Raw genomic sequence first — 17,927 nt, forward strand, 5'->3', positions numbered from 1 at the left:
CATGCTCTGTCTCTCTCTGTCCCAAAAATAAATAAACGTTGAAAAAAAAAATACAGTACATAATACATATCACGTACCAAATACGGATGACAAACCGTTTGTCATTGGTAAGGCTTCCAGTTGACAGTGGGCTGTCAGTAGTTAAGTTTTGGGGAGTCAAAAGTTACATGTGGATTTTCAACTATGTGGGGGGGGTGTCAGCACCCCTGCACTGTTCAAGGGTCAACCGTACATAAAATAATAATAAGAAAACATCCTAACAATCTGGTGACCACAATGACCACAGAAAAACATACAAATTGTCCTACGATCTATTTAGGAGCTAAATGGGGTGTAACAAATTGTTCAGAGACAAGGGCGTCTAAGGGAAGTGAAAAGTGAAAAGGCTTTGTGAAAGACGTGGGTTTGGGGCTGAACACTGAAAACCGTATAGGATTTGAACAGACAGACTGGGATGGGGGAGCTGTTCCCCATGCAGGGACCGACATGAGCAAAGGGGGGAGTGAGATGTGCCTACGGCTTCGCAGAGAGCCTCGAAGGGTCAAGGGAGACGGCTGCTTGCAAAAGAAATGGCCATTTTTAAGAACACTTTGGAGAAGACAGGAACATACTAGAGAGAGAAGGGATACGCACGGAAGGAATAAAGACAGAACAGAATCAACGATGTGATCTTCCGCCCACACAGAGTTCATTCCCAGAGTTCCCTCTCAACCCATGAAGGGCACGTCCATCCAGATGCTCAACCGGAAACCGAGGGTAGCCGGCACACCGTGTCCTCCTCCCTCTCAACCCACCACCAAGTCTTGGAGGTTCCAGCTCCGACAGGTATCTTGAACTGAACAGTTCCAGCATCACAACTACCCTGCTCCTGACCCTGTGTGGAACTATCACGGCAATTTAATATGCCTTTGAACACCTACTATATACGCTTATATTTGTACTACCGTGTAACGTTTCCTTTATATACCATAAATCATAAAGAGCTCAGCAGAGCACGAGGCAAGACTTTCACAAACCCCAGGATGCTTCTTCCCACCTTCCCATCCAGCACTCTTCTCTCTGAAAAGGAGGTTCATATACCCACATGCTTTTATAGTCCTAGCCTATATTCAACCTTGTCTTCAGCAGACACATTGATCTTTCCCCTCCGCTCATCCTAATCCTAACCGACGTGGTTGGGTTGAACACAGAAACCGGCTGACTTAAAATGAACAGAATTTAAATTAGCATCAATGAAAATTTAAGTATGACTTCACTCTCGACGTGCACAAGAAATAAACTACCTCGGTTGGAGAGAATATATTTCCAATTACTGGCTCTATTTAAAGATCAGGTCTATCTAAACAGGCAGAAAATCTCAATAAGTGGGGCTCTGAGGACATTAAAAGAGAATGCTAATTTAGAGCCACGTAAAATAGAAGCTGAGTTTTGCGAAAATCCTGTTTTAAAAAGCTGGGTAAACAAGCTTACCTGGACTTTGGGCTATTGTTCCTTGGAGGGCTCTGTGGGAGTACGTGGAGTACCCCACTAACTTTGCCAGCAGGTCTCTGTTGCTGAGCAATTCCTCCAAACATCTCAACTGACCAGCATTGGGATAAAGAAAAATTTTATAAGCGGCTTCTCGCACCTACATTTAAAATGTAAACGGTAGAAGGCATAATAAGTACCATGACACGGAGGCCCACGCAATAAAAATATAGGCTAACTCTGACCCCCTCTGTTCTACAGGTGATCACTACTTTAAAATGAAAGTAAGGGATGGGCCACCTGGGTGGCTCAGTCAGTTAAGCGTCCGACTTCGGCTCAGGTCATGATCCCATGGCTCGTGAGTTCAAGCCCTGAGTCGGGCTCTGTGCTGACAGCTCGGAGCCTGGAGCCTGTTTCAGATTCTGTGTCTCCCTCTCTCTCTCTCTGCCCCTCCCCAACTTGTACTCACATGAGCTCTCTCTCTCTCTCTCTCTCTCGCTCAAAAATAAACATTAAAAAAAATAATAAATAAGGGTTTACACAGAGTGAATAAAGCTTTTAGATTCAGAAACTAGCATGGGGTATAAACACATACTTGACTGGAGTTCTCGGTCATGGGTTCTGGAGGGACATACCCAACCATACCCAATTTTACCCAACACACGTGCTATAAAGCACCTTTAACCAGGTAAAGACTACAGGCAGTAAGAATCTGGGTAGTCTAGAATGTAATTGTTATATATTTCTTTATCGTACTTTAAAAATGAGGAGTTCTTGGGGTCCCTGGGTGGCTCAGTCGGTTGAGCGTCTGACTTCGGCTCAGGTCATGATCTCACAGCTCGTGAGTTCGAGCCCCACGTCGGGCTCTGTACTGACAGCTCAGAGCCTGGAGCCTGCTTCTGCTTCTGTGTCTCCCTCTCTCTCTGCCCCCAACCCACTTATATTCTGTCTCTGTCTCTCTCAAAAATAAACAAACATTTAGGAAAAAAAATTTTTTTAATAAAAACAAATTTAAATGAGGAGTTCTTTATGAGATGAATAATTAAACCATTTTCATATTCATAGCATTTACAGAATTAATAATCCCACAGTCCAATTTTAGGGCTTAGTAACACTCAGGCATTTTTAAAGGTATAATTACATTATCACTGAATTTTGGGTTCAAACGGTAGCAAACACAGATGAGACCTAGACTATAAAGCGAGGGGAATACACATACCAAGTCATCTGGAGATTCTGCATGTAGACCATCAACTATCACGTGATTTCCAGCGACTACAAAGTTTTGACGAATGTGTTCTGGCAAGAGATGCTTCTCAATCTTGTTGGGAAAGTTAGTTCCCATGAGAAATGTATTACTCAAATCCAAGATTTTAACATTCAGGTCCACTGCTCTCTTACGCTACATGCGGAGGGAGTAAAAGTTATTTAAAGGCATTTAAAGTATTTCACAACTGACTTAACAGACCATCTATTAAGACAGTAAAGCAACATATTGAATAAGACACTAAATATATTAAATGAAATGAATATTGAGTATATTCCTTGTGCCATAAATATATAATATACTACGAATTATGTGAATTCTATTTTTGATATGTATTTAATATCTTAACAAAATGATTATCCTATGGTTTTTATAGTGTTTCTATGCTTAATATTTACATATGTTCTAGAGCTCTGATATGCCTAGGTTATATAATCTTTGAAATTAACAACATTGAGAGGTACACAATCCTTCCCTATCCCCCCCAAAAACCTCTTAGTTAAGCGAATCAGAGAATAGCAGGTAGTTGAATCTAATCAATATGATACTTATAAGTGTTTGTGGGCTAAAAAGAGTATTTGAAGGACACATTTGAAAACATCCTCGATCCTAAAAGATTAGACAGAAAGGTCAAAGGGAAGGAAAGGATTACTGTAAGTCTTCACAAGAGCGTAATGAGCATGCAGAAGGGGACACACGTTAGCAGTTCTGCCTCTGCACACACTTGATTAGCTAGAGAAGGCCAGCAGGGGGGGGGGGGGGGGGGGGGCAGAGCCAGACGGAGCCTGCAGGGCCGACTGTATCTTCCGGCTCCATGCCTGGCACCCGTCAGCCCGCCGAGCCCCTGGCCATGATGTTAGATGGTGCTGGCACACCTATGTGGGGTTTTTTCTTGCATTCACGCCTTGAGGATATACAATCCCCTAAGAAAGCATGTATTAGCCGAGGGGTGACACGGATGTTTTGAATGAAACCTAACTACAGTGCACATAATCAGCCAGCTCTACTGGAGGACGAGGATGAATTTGCAGTTATTGTTACTAGGAAACTAGACGGGCATCTGGACCTGTGAAAGGCTTCGGGTGAAATCAGATGCACGTCTTTCTGGGAAGGGGGTCAGTAGCTGTCAGCACATTCTGAACTGTACTATGACCCCAAAACATGGTTAAGCAGCACTAATTTTTTTTTAAAGGTATTTAAGAGGGGCGCCTGGGTGGCTCAATTGGTTGGGCTTCCAACTTCGGCTCAGGTCGTGATCTCGCGGCTTGTGAGTTCGAGCTCTGCGTCGGGCTCTGTGCTGACAGCTCAGGGCCTGGAGCCTGCTTCGGATTCTGTGTCTCCCTCTTTCTCTCTACCCCTCTCCCACTCATGCTCTGTCTCTCTCTTCTCAAAAATAAATAAAAACATTTAAAAAAAATTTTTTTAAAAAGGTATTTTAGATGGTGATGTACACTTGATAAGATGCTGGGGAAAAAATTAAGTATATGTTAATAACCAAAAATTCTACAATACAGAAAATTCAAACTTCGTGGGAAAACTGAGTTTTCAGATACTTCAAGGTCTTTATTAGTCCAGATTTCCTGTTGCCTATTTTGTTTCTACTATGACCATTTATCACCACCTAATGGTAATCATTGGAATAACCCAAAAAGGCAAAAGATGGGGAATAGCACTACAGTTCCAAAATGTTCCACAAAACCTTGACTATGAAAAAATAAAGTGATGAGATTATTTCAAAGAATTTACCACCTGTTAAAGTCCCCCTGGAATTAAAAACTGGGTTTCCTTCCTGCCCTCACCAATTTTCTAGGCATAGCATTTCATCATTCTGGGATAAAGATGCAGTATTCACGCTTCTAAGAATTCTATGAGATTGTTGTGCTAAGTTATCAAATGATTGCTAAAAAATATATACATCCATTAATTTTAAGCTTTTCAATTATATTCATGCGAGACCTTTACAATAAAATAAGAAATAACGTGGGAAAAATACAGAAAAAAATATACAGGCCTTTATAATCTGTACATTAGGTTGGTGGGTTTCTTTCAAGATCTCTCTTTTAAAAAGGGTAACGTGTCTCCTCTTACCTGTCTTAGTGGTGCACCTTTGAGAACAGACAGAAATTATAAGAGAGGAATTCAGAAGGTTTACTTGACTTGCATGTTTAATGCTCATGAGTTCCCAGGGAGTTATGTGCCGCGCGGGGGGCAGCTACCCTTGTAAGAACACTCAAGACGTAAAAGCAGCAAGTTCAATGCCGGCAAAACCGACCTTGACCTGACACCCAACGCTTCTGGGTAAAGTTTCAAAAACATGGTTCCTGAAGATTACATAAGATAATAAGACTGTTCACCTACTTTCTCTACCAGGAACGACAGTATTCTCCACTATCTTCCTTCTGAATGCCAGACCTGATTAGTATTAGCTAGTATTATTATGATTCCCATACGGTCATTCAATATTTGCTGAGGCCAAAACTGGAAAAAAACATGACCCGTGTTCTTGGTCCTTGAGAAGCCTGTAATTTAGACAAGTAACGCACAGGAACCGCTTCGAGAAAAGGCAGGAAGAGGTACATGCCATGTGCATGAAATACATAAAATGGGAGTTCCGATGAATACAAACTTTCACCTGGGGAACTGGTAAGAGCTTCGCAGACATGGTGGTCTGAGGATGAAGCCTGGGCGGGGGCTTGCGGCAGGCGGGCCGGGTGAGCAGACGGCAGGGGGAGGATGGGGACCACGCACGAAAGTGGTCCAACGGTGTCACGAGTTACGGGGGAGCACAGGGAAGGCTGGGAGAGCACTGCCACGGACACTCTTCGTTACGTATTAGCTGCCATTGATACTTTTTCAATAGGCAATGGAGAGTGACTGAAAGGTTCTGGGCAGGACGGTAAGGATCACACCAAGACTTTAAGGAAATCACTTCAGCATTCACAGACAGGTCAGACTGACCAGCAGACAACCCGAGCCGGGTTGGCGAGCAGCCTCTGGAGTCCGAGCCTCCTGCAGCTACTGGCCCTGTGACCCTGGGTAGATCACAGAAACTCGAGGTGCCCCCGTCCCTCATCTACAAAACGGGAGCGACAGCAAGCGCCTCAGAGAGGCTATAAAGATGTGATGAAATACACATGCTTCAAACAGCAAATGCTTAATTATCAATTGCTTAACCATCAACTATAATGAGTGTCAGCAAGACCAGGACCTTTAGGACAGCCCAGTGTGGCGATAAGGTTCAAGGTGAGCTGTCGGGGGGGCGGGGACAGATGCAGAAGCTCTGCAGAACGATCCGAGGATTCTGTCACGAATTACGGCATGAAAGTACTGGGAACAAAAAAATGCAAACTAACCCCCAATTTTTATTTGAGTGACTCAGAGAACAGCGGACTCATTATACCGAGAAGTGGTAATAAAATCTGGCTTGAAGAGAGGCCGATTTTAAGCAACATGAATTTACAGTAGTGCCTGTCAGCCTCTGAAGACTGCTGGGAGGCATGTGTGGGCTCAGGGTTCGGTCAGGAGTCTCGTGCTGAGCCCTTAAAGCCAAATAAACACATCCACGTGTTTACAAGCAGCCCCAGCATTATTCAAACCCAGCACCAATCAAAATGATGTTACCTATTGTAGATGACACATACCCTCAAGACTGTGACCTGTACTTTCTAGAATACTCTGATGAACTAACCTCTATTAACAGGTAAGTGGATTTGTGTTCTATTTATTAGGAGAAACATACCTACAAAAAAAAAAAAAAAAAAGCATAACCATAATAGACTGCAGGCAACTAGGGAGATAACTGTGGAGCGGGCGGATTTTCAGGGGTGGTCAACTCGCCCCCATTCTCCCAGCCCTCATACTGAAATGAGGCATTCAAGTTTCGTAGGATACTGCGTTCTAGAAAGAGAAGTGGCCAGGGCTAGAAAATCTGGATACTAAGGATGAGAACTTGAGCAGATCACTTTGTCCTATTTCCGGATCTGTGAAAGGAGGGGTGTTAACAATGCATAAGGTCGCTCCTGTCCCAGGGTAGACACTGTAGACCCCCTGCTTCCTGTTTCCGGAACAAAACCATGTGGATCTGTCAAAGACGTGTGTAATGTGAACACGCGCACTCCTGTCACGTTCTTAACAATGTTCCCTGTGCGTCCACTTCCAACCTCGACCTTCACAACTCTCAGCCTTCCTGCTCACGTACCTCTTTCCCGATATTGCCCATCTAAATGCACATCTAAAACACCCCCAGTGTCTCAAGCAAGGTCTTAATTCCGAATCGTCACGGGTGGCAGACTTGCAGAGTCTGAGCACTACATTCAGACCCAACTAATCGAAGTATCTTGCGACACAAACAGCCTAAGAGTTTTTATGACAAACGAATTTAAGCAACACACAAGGGCGACAGCAACAAAGAAACCAACTGGACGTTAGCAAAACAAGAGGAAAAACCAGAGGGGAAATATTCACCTTCTCTTTGTCTAGGTGGATTCCGCTGATTTCAAAATCAAACATAAACAGTTCAGCCACTCGCCTATAAACAAAACGAACCCAGGTTACAATGTGTAACAATAATTATTCACATAATCACTTTCTTGGTAAATAAATTGGACTTTTCAACCATACTCTGAAAAAGTCAGATGTATCAACACACACACACACACACACACACACACACACACACACACACACACACGTGCACTTTCTTTAAAACCAGGAGCTTAACATCTTAGAAGTCAGTCCAAACATCTAGCTGACGGACTGGGCTTTTAAGCTCTCCGATGGGTGATTTAGTATCATATACGTCATGCTAACTGTACGATGTCTTAAACTGACAATTTTAACTGACAAAGGAATGACAATTTCTCCAATGAGGCCAATTTACCTGCCGTGGGTTTTTTTGTTTGTTTGTTTTTTCTGGAAAAGATGGCCATCTTTTTGACTGTCCACCGTCTTTCCTTCAAAAAAACACTTGCTGCATACTTTACACAACCCACCAAATAAGTACTTGCGGGCTGTACACATGCTAAGTGCAAGTAGGTAAAACTCTATAATCCAGCATGTATATTTAACGGAACTACAGAGTATGATAGACTGCTTGTGGGTAAAGACGTGTGTGTTCCGCAAGGCACAGGTCCCAGAAGGAAACCGATACTTTTTGAATGAATGAACACATCTTTAACTTGTTGTTAAAGATACAACAAGTGTCCTAACAAGGATACAAATGAAGAATTTGGGAACTTCAAAGCGAGACCATCAGAAACATCCTTCCACAGGTCAGCACTATGTGAACCATCACCCTTCATTCCTGCATCGCTGTTAAAAGGCAGGTTCCTTAGTTATCTGCTCCCATCCACCTAGCGCTATATCTGCTAAGACTTGTGATGGAAGGTTCCCTCACCATTTCCAGAATTCATACTAGCATGCACCGTAGAAAGCAACATCTTTTTTCTTCACATTTTTTTTTAATATAATTTATCATCAAGTTGGCTATCATACAGCGCATACAGCGTGCTTTTGGTTTTGGGGTGGATTCCCATGATTCATCGCTTACATACAACACCCAGTGAGAGCAAGGTTTTTAATAATCATCAAATGCATCTGCAGACTTAAAAACATGCCCTAATTTTCCCCACCTTACCTTGATGTAACAATTTCATCAGGACACTAAAAAGAACAGGAAACAATGGAGCAGAAAGTATCCTGAACAACATCTAAAGGAAGGGGTACCTTTTCATTAATTTTCTCCTGTAATATTTTATGCTTAGAAGTCCATCTCTCCCTTTTTAGTTCTAAGCTAACTTGATGTTGTTTACTTTCCCGTTAGATACCAAAGGAACCCAAATACTGAATTCATACATGTACTAATTGAGAGAAAATTTGGCGAGCTATGGAAACAGAACGAGTACACGCAGCTCTTCAAATCTACTTCAGTGGAAAACAGGATCCCTGATGTCCGGGAGATAAGGATCTAATACCACTTGTAAGTAAATCTGACCGGTAGATACGTTATCAGGGGATCAGGAAACAAGAGCGTATCTGAAAGCACTTCTGCCAGTATTACTAACCTGTAAGTAACAAATAACTGCACGTCACTTCTTTATTAGCATGGGAAAATTACTCCTTAAGTGGTAACTATTTATTTGGGTGGTGACGGGGAGGAGGACTAGAAGTGAGGCAATCACCCGAATTAACCCCTTCTTCCCTACACCACCAGCCTAGGCCAGGCTGCTGTAACCCTTGCCAGCCCTCCGGCCCTCCAGGAAGACCTCTGTCAAGGTCAGCAGTCCTTAGTGTGATTAAACCGGCATCCCATGAATCACCCTATCCTCCGCTGCGAGGCCTCTGCAGGCTGCCCCCCACTACCAACCAAATCAGGTTCCTCTGCTGTAGGCTCCGGAGGCATTTGTGATTTCCACTCAACAACCTTAATCCAAAAAAAAAAAAAAAAAAAATCGTTGGGAGAACACAGAATCTTTGCAAAAGGTTATGTTGGAGCCACGCGAGGGAGTCATGGATGCTTAAATATAATAAGCAGAGAGAACGAAACACAGCGGCAACCAGTGTTTTAAAAAGTCAATACATGTATTACAGAGCGTGAAAAATAGTTACGATTAGCTTTACGTGTAGAAGCCTGTTCCTTATTCATAGACTACAAACCTATGAACGCCACCATGATAATTACTTATTTATTTCAACTCCATCCAAACCCCAATAATTAAAACCATGAAACAGAGTACACTTGGACAATTTTTCAAAGGCCTTGCGCACGAGGTTTTCAGTTTTTCTTCCAACTGGTAGCAGCCACTTGAACATTAAATTCTTTGATGCTGTGCCGGAAGCGGGGTTTCTTGGCTGATGGGACGTGTTTTCTTTTCTCTTTAATGCTGCTGCACGCTTGGAACCAATTTCAAGTGTAACACCTCTTTCTGTCAATAGTAATTTTTTTAACTATTTTTTTTCGGGAATTAAGTTATCCAAATATTTGATCTACTCTCCTGGCTTTCCCTGACTCTTTAGAAAGGGTCTACTTATCTTCCTGATTATTGCCCACTATACTCTGAATGGACAGAATTAACGTTCTTCTAAAAATTCTGAAAATTCAACAGACCACGTTAATAATTTAGTCACTCACCTTCTTTCTTAAATAATGTTAAGGACTTCACTCGAGCCCCTAAAATATCCCCATTATCTCTATCTCACGGTGATCTCCCTTCCTGAACAGTCAACCTGAAAAACATTCCACTTTATCTTTTCTAGCAAAGGTATTTTCTGTTTGTTTTTATAAGACAAAAAAAGCAAAAAAAAAGAAAACGGGGGTTGATAAATAGGGATGGAAATTTATTGTATAATGTAAGTTTATTACATTATATAATGTAGGTTTATTGTATAACAGCTTTACTGTAGAAATGTAGGAAAAAATTAAAATCGCTAATCTCAGCAAAGACAACCACTATTAAAGTTCTTCTATTTCCCTCCAATCTACTTATGTTTTTAAGACGACGTGAAACTAACTACGATAAGGTTAGAGAAATTAGCACATAGTAGGTACTGGAAAAATGTTTGCTGAGTTTCCGAACGGACATAAAGGGCGCCGAATTCCTCACACTGGAACATCGCTCGCCCTGGCTATTGGGCTGGGTGAGCCAGTGGGGGACACCCAACAGGATGTCGGTCCCGAAATGCACAGGCAGAGGCAGTATCTTTGGTCTCAGGAAGACACTGTCTCAGTGGCAACGAACGTGTGGCTAACACCAACAAGAGAAGACCTTCCCTTGGCTTCTATCCAATTTACTCTCGGTTTATTATACTCCTTGTTTTGAGTAAGTGGGAGCCAACTAACACGGACGTTTGTATCCTGCTTTTTCTTGTGAAATTGTACCACACACACTGAACATTTCTTTAAATGCCATCAAAACCATGGCTTTTAACGTTCGTAACATTTGGTCCCACGAACTAAAAATATTTTCATTCTATGATAAAATTCCTTGCCACATAAATCTCTTTATCCTTTTCTTTATGATACATTCCAAGAAATTGAGCAAAAAGGGATCCTCCGTAACTATTTATCAACTGACACCTAACTAGAGGGGACCCATTATCCCAAACCATTAAAACACTATTCTTAACTCTGTTTCTATTCTGTTAAGTGACGGGCTCTCTGTTCTATCTTTCTTTAAGGATGGAAGGGTCTCATTCTTTGAATGGCTACTGTGTGCAAGACACTGGCAAAACATTTTACTTTCATTATTTCATTTAAACTTCATATGGGGCGCCTGGGTGGCTCAGTCGGTTGAGCGTCCGACTTCGGCTCAGGTCACAATCTCACAGTTTTTGAGTTCGAGCCCCGCGTCAGGCTCTGTGCTGACAGCTCAGAGCCTGGAGCCTGTTTCGGATACCGTGTCCCCCCCCCCCCCTCTGCCCCTCCCCCCCAACATGCTCGGTCGCTCTCTCTCAAAAATAAAGCATTAAAAAATTTAAAAGTAGAAACATAAAAAATAACATAAAAATCCCGTTGGCATTTTTAGGAACATCTAGAAATGCGGTATGCATCCTGTCAGAACAAGTCCTTTGTACCTAAAATGGTCCGCTGTTCCACTACAATTTTTATACATTAAATACAGAAAAGTCCATCTTTAGCAAAATCAGATAACGAATAACCTGTGGTCGCTACTCAGTCAACACCAGCTGAGTATAAATGCAGCACAGTGAGCAGGCATTCAGCCTCTCCTTGTTTTGCTAATGAAGACAGTATCAGGCTCAAGGCTAAAATCAGAGTGAAGACAAACTAGTCTGATGATAACCACCAGCTTTCCCAGTATCCTCAGCATGAGAATTGACGAAGTGAAATAAGGTCAAACAAGCATCTGCATACTAGGAATTCGGGGGAAATTAATGCCCCAAAGACAGCCTCATTGTGCAATTCGTATGGCACGGTACTCATACATCAGATATATAACAAAACCCCATTATCGACGGATCCCTGCAGAGCAGGGCTTCGTGGGGGCTCAGAAGCCCTGTGTGGAGACAGAAAGAAGGAAGCAGGAGGAGAGAGAATCGGAGAGTGAAAAGAAGTAAACAACACAAACAGGTAAGAAAACGTATACCCTCTGAGCCACGAGATGAGTAATATATAGATGGCTTAATGACAAAGTTATAAAATTATTAATACGGACATGAATGTGCGCAAAGAAACATGGCATCCAAGATCCTGTATCAAATATTTTGGGGGGCTGACCTAGAAATGTAGCTTTTTCAGTTCGGAATAATGAAGGTCATCTAAGGAACCAAAGGAAATCATTTCAAGGATCTTGACATCCCACCAGTCCATAAAATCAACTGGTTTCTATCTTCCGGTGGTATCCATGATGGAACTTCACGCGTGAAGCTAAGTGTAATTCCCAACTGTTTAGAGGAACTCATTCCTTTGGTAAGCACCTACTACAGGCCAGGAACCGCTCTAGGAGCCGGGATTCAGCTCTGAACAAAACAGACCAGGTCCCTGCCCTCCCGGAGCTCCCCATCTAGGGTGGCGGAGAGATGTAAACAAATGAGCCAACAGAAATGCTAGAAAAGGCCAGGACTAAGAAGAGAACAGGAGCAGGGTAAGAGGACAGGGCGTGACCTGGTACAGAGGAGGAGGAGTGAAGGCCTAAAGAAAGTGCAGGAGTCGTGCAGACTCCAGGAAGAAATGTTCCAGACGGAGGGGGCTGCAGACGGAGGGGGGCTCCGGAGTGCGGAGACGCGGTGGGGGTGGGGATGGGGGTGGGGGAGCCACCCGCTGGCCTCTGTGGTCACAACCATAAGGAACGCAAAGCAGTCAGTACCTGGTTTCTGGATCAAGGGAATCCACAAGTTTTTTGTCAGCTAGCAATTTTTGCAGACTTCGATATAATTCCACATTTGTGTTCAACCTAGAAAAATTACAGATGGAAAAAAAAACCAATTGAACGACTTTCTCATACCTTGTTTTTGGCGTTACATTAAGAGAACTGTGTGACATCCTAGCATGCACGCGCCCAGAGACCAGCGTTCTGGGGGTTGGTTTTGTCTCCTCATTTGGAAGAGAGAGAGCGTCACCGCAGTTAGAACAGAAACGGGGAGTCCGTCAGGCGGGGATGTCAGGGTACTGAGGGTTCCGAAAGGTAAGAGGATGCATCTGAAGCCACAACCAGCAGCTGGAAGCAGAAGAGCAGTCGGGAGGGAGGGGACGGGAGGAACGTAGCTGGCGATCTGAGCCCGCTGCCATTGAGAACTCATTCCGTTAGCAATAGGCCAATGGCCACTTCTCTTTTGGTCTTTTTAGTGAGAAAGTAGCGAGGATGGGAGGAAGGATGGGCACAAAGATTTTGCGGTTCCCGAGTGAAGAGCCTAGAACCCGGGTAACCTTTGCCCTCCCGGGCCAGAGTGGCAGGCCCACACCCCTGGGAGAGTTCAAGGACACGGGCTTCAGGGACACGCCCTCGAGCTGCAACACCAAGCCCACCGCTACTCTGTGACCTCGGGCAAGTTATTTGAATCCCCCCAGCTTGTCCGGCTTCAGGTCACCCTAAGGGTTAAATGACATGCTACGTGTAGAGCACACACTCCCCACCCTAGTGGACAAACACTAGCCTTGCCAGCCTGCCCTTGCCCCCCACCCCCACCCCCACCCCCAACAGCAGTTTTGCCCTCAGCCCGGGTCGACATCCCACAGTCAGGTCCTCAGTCCTTCTTTCCCGGACGCCAAAAAGTCCTGGCACTCTCGGGGCTAAACAGTGAACTGGTTTGGGATACGATCTGCTCCCTGCCTGGTAGGTCCTCTGGGAAGGACAAGGCGGTAAGAACCATGAGCCAGTCCATACTCAGGCACCCGAGGTCCCCAGTCAGTGCGTAATCAAACACCTGCAGCTTTGTAGAAATTGAAGGGTTTCTGTTGCTGTGGTTCTCACCGGCCACCGCAGAGACTGAGGGGACTGAGGCACTCACCGCCACTGGGAGGATGCTCGCCCAGAAGGGCAGGCATACCACGGCTCCTGCACCCGGGCATCACTCCCAGGAAACCGGGAGAAAACCGACGTGGGCGCCTATCTCCTCCAGGCCTGCTCACCCTACGGGCCACCGCGTGTCACAAGGACAGGTTTAGAGGCAGCCGCAGTGTCCTCCCTTCAGAGGTTTGAGCCAACGTCCCACGTGACGTTTTGTGTCCTAAGATCCTGAGATAAGGTCTCTAGCCTACAGCTGGCATCAACTCTAAACAAACACACCTCATCTCAGGCTTTTATTTCCGCTACTGGAAATAGATTCCTCCAGGATCAATGGAAGCAGTTAAGATAGGACTCGGTTAAGGGCGCCTGGGTGGCCCAGTCGGTTACTCGTGACTCTTGATTTGGGCTCAGGTCGTGACCTCACGTTGGTGAGTGTGAGTCCCACATTGGGGGGATTCACTTTCTCGCGCGCTCTCTCTCCCGCAAAATAAATATATGCTGAAAATATATGTTGAAAATACATGTTGAAAAACAAAAAAAAATGTTGAAAATATATGTTGAAATACATATATATATTATATATATGTATATGTTGAAATACATGTTGAAAAACAAAAAAAAAGATACAGCTCAGCTAGACCAAAGGAGAAAAGCAGCCCTGGTGCTGAGAATGGAGAGCAGGGCGGGGAATGGAGTGAAGGCTGCGAGTTCTGCCTCCTGACCCTCCCTTCAGGCCCTCGGCAGGCCTCGGGCGGTGGCCAGAGTGTGGCACCGAAGGAAAGACTGGCGCACGTCTCCAGGATGAAGGGAGGACCTTGCCCGGATGCTCAGGACAACACCCGGCTCTCGGTCATGGCTCCCGTGTGGTCCCCCCGCAAAACTCGGAACCCACATCCATGAGACCGGAAGCGCATCTAGACTCAGGCCCGATGCAGCGTTCAATCAAGGTGGCTCAGGCGGGCACCCGGGCAGCTGTGACTCGTTTCTTGGGACTTTTCCCTGGACGAGGCGTGCTCCCTCCCACGGAGCCCCCTGGTGCCGCCCCCGCCGCGTGCCGGGTGTCTGGGGTCGGCAGGGACCGGCTTCGTCTCTTTCAACTTGCCACGGTGAGCAGCAGTGGCGACAGGAGATCACAGGCACTGTCCCCAGCAGAGCAGGTGACGCTCCGCGGGGCCCGAGCAGCAGGTCCCCATCCAAGCTGGGTGGCCACCGCGTCCACGCCGGGCCGGGCGAGCCGCGGCGCTCTCTCGCGGGGGACGCTGTGCGGCGGCGGCGGCGGCGGCGGCGGCGCGTCGGGCGCCGAAGAGCTTTCGGTACCGCGCGGCGCCCCTGGGGGTGGTTTTCGCCAGCGCTGCCGAGCCCTCGTGAGAGGCGCAAGGCCTTTCGAGGCCCTTCGGGGTCACCCGAGCCCGCTGCGTCACAGCCCCGGCCCGCCTCGGCCCTCCAGGGTCACCCGAGCCCGCTGCGTCACAGCCCCGGCCCGCCTCGGCCCTCCGGGCTGGCTTTCTGACCGCCCTGGACCCTCCCTGACCCCGAGCCGGGGGCCCGCAGGGCGGCCGGCGTCGAGACTCGGAGAGGCTCTGACTTAACGTGGCGACGACGGTCACCAGGGCGGCGGAGCTTCGCTCGGTACCTCACGCGACCGCGGTGTGAGCCCGCCTTCCGCGCAGCAAACGCGACGCAAAGCACGTGACCGCCTCGCTGACGGGGAAGCCAAGCGACCGAACGAACCGGGGGAACGGACAGACAGACACGGGGCCCCGCCGGGGCACGCCCCTGCCCCCGCCCCCCGCCCCCACCACCCAGGGCAGCGCAGGCCGTCCCCTACCCTGCGGGCGGGGGGCAAGCCCCGCGGACAAACGTCCGAAAGCGCAAATCCACAAAGCCGCGTCGCCCCGAGACCGCAACGGAGGCAGGGAGGGGGGGACAGAACATACTTTTCCACCGCGGTGCCGATGCTTGTACAGGCTTCCTCCGCCGCCTCTCGGAACGCGGGCTCGGGGTGGGCGATTTTCACAAAATCGGCCTAACGAGGAAGAAAGACAAAACCGAGAGGGGGTGTGATGGAAGGCTCTCCTCCGAGATCAGGGGGCAGAAGGGAAACCCTCCGCCGTCGAGTCAGCCCCTTGGCTCCGACCTCCGCGTTGCCATTGCTGAGCTGTTCCTACACCAGTCGGGCGACGCGGCCTCCTTCTCAACGTGTTGGGAGTCCCCGGGATCCAGTGGGGATCGTTCCGGAGAAAATACGTTCACTGGCCTCGTTTTAGGAAAGCCGTTCTCCTTCAAACGTAAACGCCAAGTCAATTCTCCCTAATTCTATACTTCAAAAGAAGCAGAATCTTATTTCAAATACTCTACAACTTTCTGGCTAAGATCGTTTACAGTGCGCTTCCCACATGTTAACCTGGCTGCAGAGAACAGCTCTTACAGGCTTCTCTTTTTTTTGTTGTTTTAATTGACACACAGCACAGTTTCAAGGCTGATTTAACTACATTCTAGCCTTTGTGCAGAAAACAAAGGCACATTCTCTCTTTACAGGCCTTTTAATAAAAATGGATTCCTACTCTTCGCTCCCATGACTCACAATCACCAGGGCCTGCAGCAGCTGCTACGCTGACCTCAGCATTTAACTGAGCTACACTTCTTTCTACTTTTTTAATGAAATCATGTAAGGTTAGACTTTAGTTTTCATGTTAATTGCAGTATACTTCAAAAGAAAAAAGCAAGGGAACTACAAAATATCACGGATGTTCCTCGTTCTCTGAGAAAAGAACATGTATGACTATAATACGAAATAAAATCACCACAAGGTCAAAGTTCCTAATTTTATTATTAGATTTCAATGTAAAAACATTTAAATCCATAGTTTTATACATCTGATGTAACAATGAGATAACATTAGTACCTGAGAAATTAGCTATGTAGAATTTACAATTTGTACAAATTACTAATCTACACGTTGCAGAATTTACAATCAATATTAATTTCAAGATACTGGCATACATTTTAAAATTCATCTGTAGTACTGATGAGGAAAACAATACTGTTACATAGGAAATGTATTAAAAAAAGAAAAAGAAAGTGAATGTCCATTTGGTGGTAAATCATAGTTTATAAAATCCTTGCCCTATTATGGTATTGATCCTACTACTGGCAGATAAAACCTTAAAACTTCAAAAGGAAGAAGGGTCAAGGCACCTGGGTGGCTCGGTCTGTTAAGCGTCCAACTTGCTTTCAGCTCAGGTTATGATCTCACGGTTCATTAAGTTTGAGCCCCACATCAGGCTCTGGGCTGACACCACGGGAGCCTGCTTGGGATTCCCTCTCTCTCCCTCTCTCTACCCTTTCTTCATGCTTTCTCTCTCAAAAATAAACATTTAAAAAAGAAAAGGCAGAAGGTTCTTTGACTTTTTTACTCAAAGATTTCCACATACAAGTCATATTTAAAACTTTTTAAATGCCATACTACTATACCTCATAATCATAAAAAACTTTAAAAATAGGACAAGCTATGGGGCAGAGAGTTAAGATCTCTCAGCGAGGAGCAAAAGCAAAACTGGGGGGGAAAAAAAAATCCTAGACCACCACTTAATTAAAATGCAGGCTAAGACAACAAATAAACCACCAACGAAGACATAAAGCCAGTACTTGATGGCACATAAGTGAAATTCCCTGACAACGACGTCCCTTTGCAGATTCCATCGGCACAATTACATGGAGGAGGTGTGAGGGGTCCTCGGGCAGTGAGTGCCTCTCCCTTCTCCTCCTCCACCCAAAGCATTTGCAGGGCAAACCGAGACCCTATAAAACCGGGAAGTGACTTCCAAACATGCAAAAAACAAGGATGGGGAGGTGTTACGCTGGGTGAAAGAGGTCATTTTCAAAGGGCAAGTGATTCCACTTATCTGACATTTTAAAAGAGGCCAACTGCAGGAGGGAGAACAGGTGGGTAGTTGCCAGAGGTAAGAGGGGAGGCCTGGGCAGGACTACACAGGGGCCTTTGGGGGGTGATGAGATGGTTATGTACCCGAACTGTGGCGGTGGCTACGTGAATACGTGAGTTAAAATTCACAGAACTACACCAGCCCCAGAAAGAAGCCAAGTTTGCCAAATGATAATTTTAAAAATAAATCCTTTTTAAAAAGCTAAGTGGCACTCCAACCTCTCCAGGTAAGGGAGACCTATTCATCTGACCTAAGCAGCCAGCCGGCCAGTAGGAGGTTCAGAGCAGC

At 45.8% G+C, this 17,927-nt stretch overlaps 1 protein-coding gene across 10 annotated transcripts in view; it reads right to left on the reverse strand.

The window, feature by feature from the left end:
- The window catches only part of MIPEP (mitochondrial intermediate peptidase), a 200,559-nt gene that overhangs the window by 178,498 nt on the left and 4,134 nt on the right, over positions 1–17,927 (reverse strand). For 9 of the 10 annotated variants that reach the window (XM_045041709.1, XM_045041790.1, XM_045041638.1 and 6 more), the window contains exons 3-7: positions 15,633–15,721; positions 12,556–12,642; positions 7,199–7,262; positions 2,687–2,869; positions 1,471–1,627 (exon numbers count right to left, since the gene is read on the reverse strand). In XM_045041709.1, coding sequence (XP_044897644.1) covers positions 1,471–1,627; positions 2,687–2,869; positions 7,199–7,262; positions 12,556–12,642; positions 15,633–15,721 — 580 coding nt within the window. Of the gene's footprint in view, positions 1–1,470; positions 1,628–2,686; positions 2,870–7,198; positions 7,263–12,555; positions 12,643–13,974; positions 14,151–15,632; positions 15,722–17,927 lie in introns of those variants that run through there. The other variant, XM_045041906.1, reaches the window with a different exon arrangement.

Source organism: Felis catus, chromosome A1 (assembly GCF_018350175.1).
Source record: "Felis catus isolate Fca126 chromosome A1, F.catus_Fca126_mat1.0, whole genome shotgun sequence".
NCBI lineage: Eukaryota > Metazoa > Chordata > Mammalia > Carnivora > Felidae > Felis > Felis catus.